The sequence below is a fragment of the Vulpes lagopus genome, chromosome 11, assembly GCF_018345385.1.
Source record: "Vulpes lagopus strain Blue_001 chromosome 11, ASM1834538v1, whole genome shotgun sequence".
NCBI lineage: Eukaryota > Metazoa > Chordata > Mammalia > Carnivora > Canidae > Vulpes > Vulpes lagopus.
Window position 1 is genome coordinate 101,650,306 of NC_054834.1, and position 16,896 is coordinate 101,667,201.

At 39.3% G+C, this 16,896-nt stretch overlaps 1 protein-coding gene across 27 annotated transcripts in view; it reads right to left on the reverse strand.

Moving 5' to 3' along the window:
• LOC121501618 (titin-like) overlaps window positions 1-16,896 on the reverse strand; it is a 281,158-nt gene that overhangs the window by 95,182 nt on the left and 169,080 nt on the right. For all 27 annotated transcript variants that reach the window (XM_041773882.1, XM_041773881.1, XM_041773880.1 and 24 more), the window contains 23 exons: window positions 16,523-16,789; window positions 16,148-16,414; window positions 15,060-15,326; window positions 14,827-14,966; window positions 14,272-14,398; window positions 13,333-13,475; window positions 9,118-9,241; window positions 8,328-8,594; window positions 6,565-6,662; window positions 5,788-5,956; window positions 5,425-5,691; window positions 5,058-5,324; window positions 4,691-4,969; window positions 4,189-4,597; window positions 3,960-4,084; window positions 3,589-3,855; window positions 2,555-2,824; window positions 2,162-2,464; window positions 1,768-2,070; window positions 1,319-1,506; window positions 1,103-1,217; window positions 712-996; window positions 457-608 (listed from right to left, as the gene is read on the reverse strand). In XM_041773882.1, coding sequence (XP_041629816.1) covers window positions 457-608; window positions 712-996; window positions 1,103-1,217; window positions 1,319-1,506; window positions 1,768-2,070; window positions 2,162-2,464; window positions 2,555-2,824; window positions 3,589-3,855; window positions 3,960-4,084; window positions 4,189-4,597; window positions 4,691-4,969; window positions 5,058-5,324; window positions 5,425-5,691; window positions 5,788-5,956; window positions 6,565-6,662; window positions 8,328-8,594; window positions 9,118-9,241; window positions 13,333-13,475; window positions 14,272-14,398; window positions 14,827-14,966; window positions 15,060-15,326; window positions 16,148-16,414; window positions 16,523-16,789 — 5,099 coding nt within the window. The remainder of the gene's footprint in view (window positions 1-456; window positions 609-711; window positions 997-1,102; window positions 1,218-1,318; window positions 1,507-1,767; window positions 2,071-2,161; window positions 2,465-2,554; window positions 2,825-3,588; window positions 3,856-3,959; window positions 4,085-4,188; window positions 4,598-4,690; window positions 4,970-5,057; window positions 5,325-5,424; window positions 5,692-5,787; window positions 5,957-6,564; window positions 6,663-8,327; window positions 8,595-9,117; window positions 9,242-13,332; window positions 13,476-14,271; window positions 14,399-14,826; window positions 14,967-15,059; window positions 15,327-16,147; window positions 16,415-16,522; window positions 16,790-16,896) is intronic.

Consider the following 16,896-nt stretch of genomic DNA (forward strand, 5'->3'; position numbering starts at 1 on the left):
ACTGAGCCACTCAGGCTCCCCTAGAAATATTACTCATTATTGCTTTTTTACCTTGACTTAAAATGATAAGTAAATAATAGTAATAAACTGAGGAGAAAAAAATTGGGCTAATTAAGATAATCTAGTGCAATGAGAAGTCTGATCACCAGGGGGTCAGGTACTCAGTGTTCTTAGGATGGCTTATAGCTCAATAGGCCATTTTAGGTACTTACCAGGTACCAAATGAATAGGTTAAGTTTTATTTTTTTGTAAATTTAGTAGAAAATTTGGTAAGGCAACAAAATAAGGCAGTTATACCAAATCTTGGCTGAACTACTTCAGGTAGTTCATTTAAAAAAGAGCATTTAAAAAAGTTTTTGGTTCTTTTTCAGCAAGGCAAAGTTAAACCGTATAAGCTTTGCTGGGCTTTCCCCCACTCTTTTTTCTGAAATTGGTGTGTTGCTGCTTAAAACTCACTTTAGTCCATGTTTTCCGGCTGACTTCTCGCTTTTGAACAACATATCCAGTTAATGGACTTCCTCCATCATCATCTGGTGGTTCCCAAGTCAAGTGTACCGAGTCTCTGGTTATCTCACCAAATTTCAGTTCTTTGGGTGCACTTGGGCGAGCTGAAAAAAAAAATGCAGTCAAAAATCAATATTGGTAACAGCTTGAACCAGTATTTGTTAATACTGTCAAATCACCTTATGTAACAAAAATTTAGTTCCTTACCAATTACATTGACGTCAATCTCTCCAGAAATTGCTTTCACGGGATTTTCTAATTTTAGTGTATAAATGCCCTTATCTGGACGTTCACTTGGAGAAATGACAAGTTCAGCGTAGGCAGATATGGTTTTCATTTTCACACGGTCCCCTGCTTCTAGTACTTTATCTCCAAAAGACCAGGTTGCATGTGGCCTTGGATAGCCTGTACTTGGAACCAGGATCTTGATCGGATTCGGGACAATAACTTCCAGACCATCTTTAAATGCACTTAAGTCCATTGTTGGTTCAACTATCAAGAAGAAAAATTAATGAGTTTCCCGTACCATATTTAAGGCCCTGGTACCATGAAGTAGCTATGTGTTCTTCTCAAATCTAAAAATAAAATATTCACTTACCAAATGCATCATCAGCAGTCAGAGGACCAAGAATTTCAGATGGATCTGAAACACCAGCTTCATTTTCTGCAGATACTCGATACAAATACTTGTTTCCTTTTTGTAATCCAGTAACCTAAAGTTATGAATCAACATTTGTAAAAAAAACAAAACAAAACCCACACATTTAAGTCCATGATCATACACTGAATATTATTGTAGATGCAAATTCCCTACCTTGTAGGTCAGTTCAGGGACAAGTTTCTTATTGCAACGAATCCAATTATCTTTTCCTTCTTCGCATCGTTCAATTATATATCCCAATATCGGGCTTCCTCCATCTTTCAGAGGAGGCTCCCATGTGAGCTGAACTGATGACTGAGTCTGATCTGAAGAACTTAGGTTCACAGGAGGACTTGGTCTCTCTGGAATGGAACAAAGGGTTGGAGCACACCACTGAATTCAGTGACAATTTATTAAAATAATGTATGATCAATTCTATCATCTCCATTAAAATCTCTGGTTTATGGAATTCATTAAAAAGTAGGCACGGTCTGGATTTCTGTGATTTTGTTCACATCTTTTCTGATGTCTACCTTTTCATTAACTTCATTTTAATAACTAACAGGCCTAATTTCTAGATTTCATGAAGTAATTAGTTCCCTCCCTTTTTTTGATGGGCTTACCAATTGGATCAGCAACTTTGACAAAGGGTGTGGCTGCACTTGGTTTTCCAACTCCAATTCGGTTTTGAGCTCTGACCCGGAAACTATACTCCTGTCCTTCCACCACATCAGTCACAGTTGCAGAGAGGTCTTCAGCTCTCACTGTCATGGCAGTGTCCCATCGGATAGAAGTCTTATCTCTTAATTCGATAACATAGTTTGTGATCTCAGCTCCTCCATCATACTCTGGTGGCTCCCATGTCAGGGAGACCCCAAATCTGTTTATATCAGTGATGGCGACGTTCAAAGGAGGGCCTGGTACATCTGGATTTCATCACAGAAGGAAACACGGCTTTGGTTAAATCGGGTAAAAGCAAAGATCAGCTAGCTTGTAACTTACTGGAATACTTCTTACCATATTTACTCCTTGCTTCTACCGGGTTGTCAGTCTCTACTGGCTCACCAGTGCCGACTCTGTTCCTTGCACTGACCCGGAAGAGGTACTCGACTCCGCCTTTTTGAAGTCCAGTGACAGTAAACTCACAACTCTCTGCACGGTCCGTGGCCAGAACCCACGTCTTCCTTTTGATGTCACGTCTTTCGACGACATAACCGATGATTTTGCTCCCACCATCTGTTAATGGTTCTTCCCACCCGAGGCTTACTTCACCATCAAATGTTTCTGTCACTTCTAAGTTACGTACAGGCCCGGGGACATCTGAAATTTGTGTACAGAATATTTTTTTAGTGTGTTACCATGCTTTTAATTGTGCTTTGCCAATCAAGTCCAAATGATTCAAGGGCTTACCAATAACTCTTAAATTGATGAATGCTTCTGCTTTTCCATGTTTGTTCTGAAGCACAATTTTATACCTCCCTTTGTCTCCTTTCTTAGCTTCTAAAATTCTGAAAGAAGTTTGTTCAGCTGTAGTATCAACAGTTTTTGAAGACAGAGGTTCATTTTCTTTAAACCACTCAGCTTCTGCTTTAGGGTAGGCATCATAGGGCACCACCATCGTCAGAGGCTGGCCAACATCAACCACAAGATCTTGATCACCTGTCTTGATTTTAGGTGCAGCTAGAGAGAAAAAGGACATATGAGTGCTTTTGAGTTATGTCGTACAGCCCAGCTATACCATAGCTCCTTGACTATGCATTTGCTGGCAAATATTGATTACATATTGGAAGTTTATCACAATAACTTGAGAGCAGAGAACACTAACTGGCTTAAAGTTCTCATAGCTTCTTTTGCAAATTGTCAGACTCGAGAACAGAGGATTAAGGTGATATAAAACCATAAAATCTGCATTCATTGCCAAAAATAATAATGGAGAACTAAATATAGTGCAAAACACATTTGTTTTTTAAAGTAGGCACGTCATACTTAGTTCGAGATAAACCAGGCAAAGTTTTGAGGTACAGAGGGAACAGTAATGGCTTTTTCATAATCACACCCCATAAAATGTCTTGCAAGCTTGAGTGAGGATGAGAACACACCTAAGAGCCCCACAGGGGTTTGGAAAATAGCAGAGACTAGAGCTTTCTCTAGGTCTGAGTTTTTTGGGGATGACTTCCAGGGCAATATGTTAATTCTAGGAACTAATGAACAAGCCACCATGTGCCAGCACCTGCTCAAGGTTGTAGCATGGAAAGAGGAATGCTATCAATTACCCCTTACTTGGGACATTTTGTGATATGAGACGTTAGAATAGTTACATGCGGACAGTGCCCAACAGAAATAAAAGTCTTTCACAAGCATCATCTCATTAATTGTGGAATCTGAAACTCACAGAGTATCTGTGATATTGTGAGGATATTTGAAAATGAAAGAAAGGGATTTACCTGCGAGTTCAAGCTTAGCTCTGGCTTCTTTGTCTTTGGCAATAAATCTATATTCACCCTGGTCACGAGGTTGAATATTACAAATCTGTAGCCTGTGGATCTTTCCTTCACTCATCATCTGGTGTTTGTCGCCCTGAACAACCACCATGTTATTTCTTAGCCACTGAACTTCCACCTTATCTTTGTTGAGCTCAGCCAAAAAGACAACGTCGGTACCAGGGGCTTCCAGAATATCTTGGGGAGGCCTGATGATCTCAACGGGGATTTCTGAAGAGAAGAGGTAAAATGAATACAAACATGTTCATAGTTGGGTTAACAGCCTTGAAACACTGGTAGTAACATTAAAACTTGTCCTCTCACTCAGTACGTACCTTCCACGAAAAGTCTGGCTCGAGATTTTCTGTCTTCTACTCCACAAGCATATTCACATTCATCATCCAGGCGGCAGTCTTTAATAATGAGTCTATGTGTACTTCCTTCTTTTTCAAATTTGTATCTAAGAGAAGAGGTCGAATTATTGGTTAGCTTGCAGTAATGATCACTACGTTGTCAAACATACGCAGATGGCTACAGAAATAGAATTAAGAGGCTTTCACTTACTTTTTGCCTTCTTTGATTTCTCTCCCGTTTCTGTACCATTTCACATTAGCCTTCTCTCTGGAGAGCTGACAGGAGAAGACCGCATCATCGAACTCAGTGACTGTCTGGTCTTCTAAGTGTTCTATGAATTCCGTAGGGGCTTCTATGATCAGAAGCTCGGCAACAGATTTATCTTGTCCAGCAGTGACAATGTATTCACCCTCATCCGGGAAGCCACAGTCTTTAATGATGAGAGAGTGTTTGTATTTATCAATTCTGTATATGACACGGTTGTCAAAGGCCACCTCTTCTCCATTTCGGGTCCACTTCAGTGTTACATTGAGACGATTGACCTTGCACCAGAAGGTGACAGTTTTCTTCTCCATTGTTTCAATATCTTTAAGAGGCTCGATAATCCTAAGGTCTTCCTCTGTTGTAAAGGAGAATAATCCTGTTGATTTCAACTGTTTCCACAATAGGTACTGACTTAAAAATTCTTGTTAATTCCATATAAGTGACTTACCTTCTACTATTAGATTAGCAGCGCTCTTAACATTTTCACCTCTGTGATTGGTCAGAGACACACTATAATTGGCTTGATCATCTAACCGAGCATCTCTAATTCTGAGAGTGTAGACCAGGTCTTTTTGGAGAATAATGTATTTTGAACTATCAAATATGGCCTCTTCATTTCTGAACCATTTGGCTTTTGCACCTTCCGTATTGACTTCGCAGTTGAAAACGACTTCTTGTTGTTCCTTTACACGGGTGTCCTTAAGAGGAACTATGATCCTGAGTTTTTCTGAAAGCAACCAACAATTCTTATAGCATGAAGAAGGACCAAAGTAGAGACAACTGTAAGTAAACCCAAGAGGCAAAAACAAACTTACCAATCACTGTCAAGTGTGCTGCTGCTCTGGCGGCCCCAACCATGACTACATAGGTGCCCATATCTTGTAATGTGGCATCTTTCACGACCAAGATCCTCTTTTTGCCATCAGCAATAATGTCATATTTGTCTCCAGGTTCAAGTGTCTTATCATCCCTCTTCCACTGGACTTCGAAGTTCTCCTTTGATATGGAGCAGACGAATTCAGCCTTTTCTCCTTCAAGTACTTCAAGGTTTTGAGGCTTTGAGATAAATTCGGCAGCAAGTTCTGGAAAGAAGCAGTTGCACGGTATTAAAAACTTCAGCATTTGTACCGTAAGTGCATCAAGTGTGAATTCTGAAAATATTATTTATTATAGTTTTCATACCGTGTACTTTGACTTTGCCATCAGTTCGAGAACTTGGGAGTCGGCAGTTGTAGTTGCCAGCATCCTCAAGATGAGCATTCTGAATGATCAGGATTCTCTTTCGCCCATCGGTAAGTATTTCATATCTTCCTGTTTCGATTATCTCCTCATCTCCTTTGTACCAAGTCACTTCTGCTCCAGGCTTGGAGACTTCACAAACCAGTTTTATGGTGTCTGTTTCACTAACTTCAATGTTGCCAAGATTTTTTGTAAAGACAGCTTCTTCTGCTGCAAGAATAGTAACAAGAACAACATTAAGTCAAACTGAAAAGAAATTTTTTTTCCTGGAACATATACTTCTGCAGAGAAAGACTTCACTCTTACCCAGGACTGTGAGCATGCCAGAAGTTCTTGCTGTCCTTACTTCACAGGAATATTCTGCTTCATCATCCAGGAGACATTTGTTGATGACAAGAATGCGTACTGCTCCCTTAGAGATGATGTCATATTTTTTGCCCTTTTTAATTTCGGCACCATCTTTAAACCACTGGACCTATATTGAGATACACAGATGCTTTATCAGTTTTCTTATTGCTCCTTCATGTAGGTGTCCTTAGGGGGAACTAGAATCCTGAGTGCTTCTGAAAACTACCACCAGGACTATGTCATGAAGATGAACCAAAGTGGTAAATAAAAGTACAACGTAAACCCCACAGGGCAAGGACAAACTTCTTCAGTTATTGTTAAGTGGGCTGTTGTGGTTCTGATATCAGTTATTAAAGATAATGGTATCATGTAAGTTGAGAGCCATAGAGGGCTTTAGATATGCAGACTAAGTGCTTGTTAATGGGACATATGAAATTGCAGATATTTGTTCTTAGCCTAAGAAAATAGCAATTTCATATGGCCCAAACCAATAATATCTAAATCTTCTGATTGTGAGTCCATTGTTCTTCAAGTACTAGTAAATGAATAATACTACAAAGAAAACGATGAAATCAAGTATGTATCTCACACCAAAGTAATAATCTTTAATCTAAAGGCAAAGTGATAATCAGAGGTAGATTTGATTCACTTTCTTTTTTTCCCCCCTGTTTTGTCTAGGCCAAAAGTAGACAAGGTAACTGGCAACACAAGAGAGCAACCACACAAGTCACAGACCTTAGCATTTTCTCGGGAAATTTCACACTCAAACCGAGCCATTTCTTTTTCTTTAACTTGAAGATCAGTGAGTGGTCTTAAGAATTCCACATGAGGAGCTGTAAGAGAAGGTCATCAGAATTCAAAATGAGGTTTCTGGCAATTTACTCTGACATTACTGTGGTATATATTAAGAAAAAGTCTTTTGCAGGGCTTTTCCATCTTAGTAGGCTACAACGGACTTTGAAAGCACTTGGAGCTGCCATTCATGTATGTATGGTACTTTGCTCTTATATTTTGCATATCTCTGTAGGTTTTATAAAATTATGTGGATACTGTATGTCCAACTGATTATATCTGTATATCTATTACCTATCAATCGCTAACAAGGTTTTCCTGAATGATGGCTAAAAGAAAAATTCTCATTGATACTTCTTCAGCATTGGAAGCTGATATTGTCAAAGGAAATACCAGTAGCAAAGAAACATTATTTAAGGCAGGCTATACAATCTTTGAGAAATTAGCAGAATTTAATGATCACGCAGCTTGAAGTGCTATAACCAGTCTTGCCTATGGCTAAGAGGCATGAGTCTGCAATTGAAATCACACACACTTAACCTTTTTCTTTTCTTTTCTTTTTAAAATCAGTTTCAAAGATATCACACGTGAGTCAGGCATCTATTAGTGCAACAAAGCAATGTGTTCGTATGGGTGGGTGATTTTCAGGATTAAGTCAGCAGATGCATAGGATCAGAGAGCTGCCCCCTTGCCCCTCCTTTTAGGGCTTCTGGTGAGTCCTTCCCAGGATGATCATTCTTGATCAGTGAAATTCTGGGACACAAATGCTGGTCAATAGGCTTGAAGATGTGTTCATTGTGGCTGAGCCTTCTTGGAGTGGTGACAAAGTAGATGACAAAGGGATCAAGGAGACCCAAGAAGCTACTCTGTCAAAAGCTAAAAGCAGAGCGACCACAAAGACAAAAGAATAAAACACAAGAAGCATGGAAGCACAATCAAAGCCACTATTTTGTAGCTGTTGACAGATGGGAAGCAACTAAACCAAACAGCAGCTATAGCACAAAAATACACACTGATAAAATGTTATCACTGGACAAATGAATGAAAAAATGAGTTAATGTAACATTTAGAAAAAAGATGTATTTTTCACCAAAGGAAGAAGTAATACTAAAAACCATTAGAGTTCTCTTCATTCACAGGACTCCAAGAATCCAGGCTTCGCTCCATCTTATTATCCTTTCTTATTTTCAGAGATAGCATTGTGTAAGCGGGCTTTATCATATTATAGCAGACTTTAGCGTAATCCTATTCGAACTGAAATTTCATGTTCATTTTCTAGTTGTTCCTGACACCTGAGAATTCATTTCTTTCCAAGTGGAAATTGCTTTCTTTCCTTTTTTTTTTTTTCTTAAATAAAAACAAAATCATGACTCCTTTCTTGTCTCTTTCATTCAATTTGTCCTTATCTGTCAGGATATTCCTATAGTAGGTTTACACCCATAGACAAAGAGTACCTCTGCCCACTAGTCAGAAACATGGTAAAAGTGATCAATATGTCCTTATCAGACCAGATGGAGTAGAATGATTTTTCTTTTCTTTTTTTTTTTTTTAAACACAAAAGATCAGGTTATGTCAGTATTGATACTATAAGTTGCTAAGAGATGCAGTTAGGCCAAGAAGGGCATGCAAAACGTGGCAGGGCTTTTTTGTTGTTGTTGTTATCAAAGAGTTGCAAATGAAAAGTCCTGTGTAAGAAGAATACTTACGCACGACGTTCAGGTTACAGGAAGTCTTAAAATCCTTAGCATCACAAGTGTATGTTTTAATATCCTCTGGGGTACAGCCGTGTATAATAAGTTTTCTGACCCTGCCATCAGCAACAATTTCATACTTCTTGCTTTTGAGAATTTCTGTCCCATTTTTGAACCATTTCACCTTAGCATTTTCTCTGGATACTTCACACTCCAATACTGCAGTGGCTTCTTCTTCGACCGTCTGGTCCTCAAGGGGCTTAGTGAACTCAACGGGGGGTTCTGAAAGAATCACACTAATTAGCCAAGGTATTTTTCCTTTCCTTCTCCAAGAGTTTGAGCACCTCCTCAACTTTCTTCTGATATCGCCAGGCCTTTTTCTGTTTTTAAATTTCATTTGTAAGTTTTGATTCCACTTGGATGCTTTCCTCTAATAATGATGTTTCATCATTATTTATACATACAGAGGAAAGGTGTTTTAAAAAATATGAAACATCAAGGACATAGTAGCCGAGTCTTGGTTAATAAAGTGGTAGATACCCAGTTTGATAATAATTCTTCCTCCAGCCATTTATTGAAAGCCAACACAAATGGTGGGGATAGAAAGAGGAAGTAAGACATATTCGAGTACATTTTGACTCTCTCTCTCTCTCTTTTAAATAGTCTGTGAACTCTTTTGTTAAGGCAAAAAGTAAAATTTGGATATTTGGTGGATTTTAATGATCTATGGGTACTCATCATTGAGAGTTGACATCATTTCTGAATATCTACATTGTATGTGTTTAAAAATAAACCTTGTAATCACCTTTCACAAAGAGGTTGGCATGAGTTTTGAAATCTTTTGCTCGTAGTTGGACTTCTCCAGCATCTTCTAATTTTACATCCCTCAGTGTAAGGGTATGAACTTTTCCTTCTGAACGTGGGACCACCTAGTTTTTTTTTTTTTTTTGAAAAAGAAAAAAAAAGGTGCAGTTTAAGACTCTATGAAACAGCAACTCAATACAGACACAGACACATTTAATTCACTTAGGTCAATAATTTGAAATAGAGCTTTCTAAGTTGTTTTGTAATCACATATGGAGTGCATATGCCTTTGAAAATGATTTTAACTAGTAGTTTGGAATATTTTAGGGATGTCTTAGGCTTTCCTAGTTCCCTTACATAATTACTAGGTGGCTTTTTATGTTGAAATGCCCAGGCACATTTCTGTTTCTGCTTATGTATATCTATTTATATAGATAGGTAAATATTTTCTTCCATTCAGCTACTGAGTTTATATATATATATGAAAGAACTTTAAAAAGCTAAAATATGAAAGGAAGGAAAAAAAAACGACTGCATATAGTACTGGCTGTAATATCATGATCTTAGAATATTGAGACAAAGGCTGCCCAACTGTTAATATCTGGATGAGAAATTCTTGTTCTAAATGCAACCTTAGGTGGTTTGAAGAGGCCGTCTGTAGGAAAATGCCTTGTCCAAAAGAATACACCACATTCATATGGGTTGTCATTAGGTCCCATAGTCGTGGCTTGTACAACTGAAAATCAGCCTACAGATACAGGGCCATCTTCACAGTAATAATGCTAAGCTCATCGGAGCTTCCTCTAGTTCTACCCTGGGAAAGTCTTCAAGGTGCTGTGCCCTGTCACCGAGATCGATTTTGCGCTACTGAAGAGAGTTCATTTAGAGTTAAGAATAATGTGAAAGTTTTTACCAGTGAAACGATTTATTACGCTTGTGTGAAACAGGAGGTCAGGAATAAAGTTTCATATGAAGATTTTCCTTAATTAAGGGCATGGCTATTAATATAATACCTTAATAATTGAGAAAGGTCAAAAATGCAATAAGGGAATACAACCAGGAGGAGGTGATTAAGATATGTCCTAGCCTCATAGCTACTTATTCAGCATGGTGCTTGAATGGGAAAAAAAAATTATTTTTGTAGTGATGTTTCAAAATAAATTTGGTACTCTAAATTAAGGCTATTTTAAGGTATTTCAGATTCAACACATCCACAGATATGGTTTACCAGTTTACACATTGTTTTATCATTTAAATTTCTCTGAGGCTGCTCTAGACTACTCTGTTACCAAGAATTTGTCTCAGAACACAGTGGTTCTCAATAAATAGCTCATATCCAATGTACCTTGATTATGTTAAAAAAAACTAAACTGAATTTTATGGAGGTTTATGTTTGTAAAAATAATGTTAAGGGGTTATCCTTTTAAAATATTGTTGACCTATCATGGACGCGTATTGCCATCATAGGCATTATGACTGTGACCAAGCTGTTGAAGTTTAAATTCATTTTTTTTAAGATTTTATTTATTTTTTCATGAGAGACACAGGCAGAGGGAGAAGCAGGCTCCATGCAGGGAGCCCTATGTGGGACTCAATCCCGGGTCTCCAGGATCATGCCCTGGGCTGAAGGCGGCACTAAACCACTGAGCCACAGGGGCTGCCCTGAAGTTTAAATTCTTAATTATTAATGGCCATTTAGGACTTGGCAGTGTTTTCTTCGACTGATGGTCAAAGAGGGGGAGAAAAACCCTAATTTTCTCTAAAATTTTCTGTTTTGATTTCCTATTCCAATCCCCTGTATTTGTCTGACTGGTGTAGTTTTAGAAGCTAAACATTTTGCAAAATGAAGTTGAGAGGCCTGAATTAAATTGGTATTAGGAAGTTTGCTAGGACAGATTTAATTTAAACAAAAAATGCAAAATGTAATGCCTAGGCAAATTGTAAATGTAATAAAATTGCAAAATGTAATAAAATGACTATTACTCCACAGTTATATTTAAGTTTTCTTTTTTTTAAAGATTTTATTTAATTGGGAGAGAGAACGTGAGCAGAGGGAGCGGGGCAGAAGGAGAGGGAGAAGCAGACTCTCTACTGAGCAGGCAGCCCAGGGGGCTTGATCCCAGGAACCTGAGATCCTGACCTCAGCCAAAGGCTGATGCTTAACCAATTGAGCCACCCAGGTGCCCCTATTTAAGTTCTTTTGAAAAAAGATGACATACAAGAGCAAGTTCATAAACGACTGAAGTATTTTGGATGGCTAAAGTAAAGAATTAAAATTCCTATGCCAAGAGAGACACAAGGAGGCCCCAGAAAATTTTAGTAAGAGGATCTTTTTTGTTCTCAAAGAGAGGTTTAGTGACTACATATATACATATTTTTAAAATAAATGTGGATAAATTTTTTTAGGAATCTATATTTCAAGTTAAAATAGTTTTTTACATTAGAACTAATGAGACTGATCTCTTAATTTAAAAACTCTTAATTTGACCAAAAGATACTTAGTAGCAAAAGAATAATATTGTCTTTAAGCAGTGTAATGTATTGAAATTATGAGTTTACAAATGTCCAAAGGATCTTGAAAAGTCAACCAGTGTTTGGACATAAAAGCAACGAAAACACACTTCATAGATCAATGCACGTTTAGAAAAAAAAAGAGCAAACTTAAAGATGGAGATGTCTAACACTCAGTCTTTAGAAGACCTCACTGCAGGGAAAGGGTCCTCACATGTAACTTAATTCTCATGCTGCCATTTGAATGCACAGTGGCTTTTTCAGTCCTTGGTAAAAAAAAAAAAAAAAAAAAAAAAAAAAGAGAGAGAGAGAGAGAGAGACTGACTGGCTGCCACTGTCTGTGTAATGGGCAAGCTTTGTCCTCCTGATGACTGTTACTGCATTCCTCTTTAATTGTTCTGATAGAATATGGAATTTTTTGTTTGTTTGTTTTGCTACAATCGTTCAAAGACATTTGCCTTCTTTTTACTTACTTCACTCAACTTTGTGGCTCTTTGTTACCTGAATCCCTCTTAAATTATATTCCTTCACATCTTAGAAGTTTGATTTGTATTAAAGCATTGGTGCCATCCTTGATATTATTTAAGTATTGAGAAAAATAATGTCCTACAATAACGTACTCCCCTGTGCTTTATTTCCAACCTGTGCTGGACATTCTCTGTAGGTTTTAGGTCAAGAATTCAAAACTAATGGAGAATTATCAAGATGATTTAAGCACACAGACTGTTGTGGGGGTCAGTACAGATAACAGCTCAATTTGGGTAAACTGTATTTTGAGTCTATCTGAATGGGCATCTGAGTTTTTACTTACGGCTAAAATTTGGGGCCTAGAAGAGTTAACACCGAGAGCTAGTTATTTCCTCAAACTTAATGTATATTTGCTCACACATGCGGATAACCTCAGAGCCCTCCTTCTTGTCACAACTGTCAGCTGCACTGTAAATAGTCCACTTGGCATTCCAGAATTTGCACAGCTCAAAGCACTTGAGGGTTAAAAATAGCTTTGGAGAAATGCTTGAAGAGCAAATCTGCCCAGAAGTTATCTCAACTACTTGATCAACTGCCTGAAATGGAATTTCCATCTTCTCTTCTTAATCCCCTTATATGCAGAACACTAGAGAGCACAGAGAGAATTAGTCACAAAACTTAATGTGGGCTGTTGTTACAGGGCATTTGATCAGAAGGCCTTTGTGATCCCCTCCGGTCTTCTAGTTAATCAAACAATCACTGATAGCTACTGAGGGTTTGCCTTTTCCTCAAAAAGTGGAAAGCCTTATTGTACTTAAAATTATTATTTCCAAGGATGCCTGGGTGGCTCGGGGGTTGAGCATCTGCCTTCCACTCAGGGCATGATCCTGGGTCCTGGGATCGAGTCCTACCTACATCGGTGGGCGGGGGGGGGGCTGCTTCTGCCTATGTCTCTGCTTCTCTCTCCCTCTCTGTGTGTCTCTCATGAATAAATAAAATCTTTAAACATAATTTTTATTTCCATGTCGATAAAAATTCCATCAGTTTAAATCCAACAAAAGTATGACAAATCTGATTTACAATTTCAACAGAAATCGGGCTAGAGTAGGGAAGAGGAAGGGAGAGGATGGGGAAGGGACATTAGAAAGAGCAAAGAACAAGGAATGTGCAGGTGAAGAAGGAGATCATGCAAGGAAAAGGAAGAGCGGGCCATGGCAACTGCACGCCTGCCTTTTACCTTCTCGCTGGGCTCGAGTTTCTTCCCTTTGAGATACCATTCCACCGGGATGTCCTCGTAGGAGAGCTCACAGTCGAAGGTGGCTGTCTCCCCTGCGGTCACCGTGACATCCTTCAGAGGCCTCAGGAGACCAATTACTCGTGCTTTGCGAGAAGAGGGGAACAGCTCAGGGTCACTCATTTTGTAATTCCAAGAGAGTAAATACACTTAGTTAGCAATCTTCATGGCTGCTTTCTTCAAGAAGGAAAGAGCTGCAGGACTGGCCACTGTCCTAGCTCTCATGTGAGCGTGGCCCCTCAGTGCCGAGAAGGGGAGAGCTGGTGGCCAGAGAGCGGGTATTTGTAGGGGCCCTTTCGCTGTGATATACGAGGTCAGCAAGAAATCTGCGCTGCATCTGTCTCTCCGCCAGGCATCAGGTTCCTCTTGCTACATGTTGGTATGTGACTTCCAAAATAACTAAGACCGTGATTGGGAGAGGACGGGGCCCCGCCATCACATAGCCTGTCCATATCCATCAAACACTTTGCACCTTCCAAAAATGTTAGCCCACACACCCCGCCTCCCTTCTTGAGTCTGAAATGCCCACACAGCCCAGTTCTGCTGTGGTGCGATCACTGCACAGACGTCGAGGGATGTGGTCTTTAGGAGTGCTGAGCTACATCCTCATTGCGTGCCTGACTACTGTGAACGGGAGGAGTGCACAGGAGCAAAACAGGACCTAACTTTCTTTTGTTCCAAGGGCAAGCAAGGTCAGGGAAATTTCCAAGACTTTGGAATTCGAACCTTGGGTATATTGGGATGTCAAAGAGGTAAATACAAGAAAGCCAGTTTCTATAGTTTAATAATGTTTTCTAACTAATTAAATCATTCCAATTAATTTTACATTAATTTTCTGCAAAACTACATCCTGTCTTCTCACCAGAAACACATCCTACTTACGTTTCACCCGGAGGTGAGCGCTAGATTTCACGTTGGCAGCCTGGAAATCCACCCCGCCGGTCTGGTCCAGGCGGCAGTTGTGCAAAATAAGGAAGTGCATTTTGCCTTCTTCCTTGATCTCACAATCCTGTGCCAAAAGAGAAAAAAAGGTTTCGTAGGAGACGATGTTTGGCACTTTTTCCAGAGGCCACCAGAGCTTAATTAAAGGAATGTTACAAATAACTAGTGAGGAGATTGGATATAATTTTGAGCTCTTTTTTGTGAAATGAAGTTTGAAGGTACCATCAAGAAAGCAAGACAAATCCTCTCCATACAATTCAGAACCAACCGGCAGCCTCACAGAACATCTACAACCCTAGACCCCTACGCTGGGGCAAAAAGGAGGCAGGTGTGCCCGTGCCCACTTGTATATTCTGGTATCTCTCTTTGGCGTGAGGTCTGATGGAGAACCTGATACCATGTTTTAAATGCCCTGCATGCACTCTGACTCTCTGGCTGGCCTTTTTTATTTCACACAGCTCCTCTAGATGTTGACAAGTTCAGAAATAGCCTCACAGGTGTTTGGAGTAGTGCCTCTCCCTTGAGTTTCCAGTTGGCATGGATATCCTCTTCGGAGATTTCGGTTTCAAAGCGGGCCGTCTCAGTCTCCATCACCTCCACACTATGCAGGGGCCGGACCAGTTTGATTTCCCGATCTAGAAAAGTGAAGCGGCAACAGGTGTCATTTTGGCCTCTGGCAGAAATAACCCCAACGGCGCCAAGAGTGGACCTCACGGCGATCTCCTTACCTTCAATGTTAAGCTTCCCTGAGGTCTTATCTGTCCCACAGTCACAGGTATACTGTCCAATGTCTGATTTCAAGGCTTTCTTTAGGATGAGTATGCGCTTCTTGCCATCCGCCTTAATAACAACATTTTTAGATGGTTTTATTTCCTCCCCATCCTTAAACCATTTCACCGGGGCATCCGCTTTGCTAATTTCACACTGTAGGATCACTTCGTCTTTCTCTACGCCCGTGTAATCCTGAAGCTTTCCGGTGAAGTATGGATCTCCCTCTGCAATGCAAGTATAAGTGAACACATTTCGTTAACCACCAAGGATATGTGATCCCTTGGAAAGTTCAAGAGGCAGCTCGCTGATTTCTGGGCATATTTTAAAACTGTACCAAGCTTTCACTTATTTAACATGTTTATGTTCAGAAGTTCTCTGTGTTAGAAAGGGAATCACTGCATGCAATTTATCAAGAACTAATCCATTTATCTTATATTTTGAAGTATGTTATTGAGAGTAAAGACACTATGAAATTTAGCTTCAAACATAATTACGTGTTCCTTCATTACTCAGCTAAATTTCTAATTTCTTAGCAAATCATTATGCCCACCTTTAAGCTTTCAGATTCACATTATGAGTTTTTCTTATATCAGTAGTTTGCCATTAATAGTTTCTATATATGTTAGACTTCATATGTAATCTGCTTGATTACATGTAAAGTCTAAAGGGCCAATAAAAACAATGACTTTTAGTAATCTAACTTCTGTGTTTCCTCTTTTTTTAGAAGTTTGAAAACACTTTTCTGAAAAAATTCTGATAAAGCGAGGAGATGAGAAGTATTTATTATGTCCCTATTTTAAACATGACATGGCTCAATAATTAAGAATTTTATTTCTGATTTGAACTGGCTATTTTGTGAGCTGAGTCTTCATTATTTCAAAGTCCTCATATCTTCAGGTACAAATATTTTAGAAAGATGCCTGATAACATGTGATAGTTCCTTAAGGACAGGGCCCGCTTTCCTGCAATATAACCTATTTTATATGAAACTCCACAAACTTCTGAATTTCATGGAAAAGATAGAAAAAAAAAAAAAAGCACCTACCAAGCACAGTGAGTTTAGCTTCTGAACTTAGCCCCATGGCTTCTACTTTAATTTGAGACGTGTCATCAATGGAGAGGTCTCTGAACGTGATGGAATGAGTCTTTCCTTCATCATCCATCCAGACAGACCTGCTGGTGTGCAGGCGCTGGTCGTTCTTGAACCACTTAACTCGGATGTTATCGTGGGACAGCTCCACCGTGAACACAGCACTTTCCCTCTCTTTGGCTGTTACATCCTTGAGTGGAGTGAGGAATTTGAGTCGGATTCCTATCAAGGAAAGCAAACCTCATTAATTCCAGCCCTTCCAGAGGAACTATAAAACTAAAAGCAAGCCAAATAGTTAAATGTGGTCTGTTTAATAGAGAATATATTTACCTTCAATGATCAGTTTGCCACTTGTGTGTTTATCTTCGGCTTCAAATATGTATTTTCCTTCATCTTCAAAAGCGGCTGACTTGATCACCAAGGAATGCTTAGTGCCATCCTTTATAAGCTCAACTTTATCATCACCTGTGATTTCCTGGGTTCCTTTCAGCCAACGGAACGTTTTGGGCTCCCTGGACACTTCACACTCAAACTTAGCCTCATCTTTCTCAAAGACTTTAACATCACTGAGAGGTGTGATGAAGATGAGTGGCAGTTCTGCAAAGAGAGGATGGTGTGGATGAAGCCAGATGATGCTTCGGTTCATGACCCCTAATCAGTTCGGGGCCTTGAAGTCTTGCAAAGAAAATAACGAAAGGGTGGCT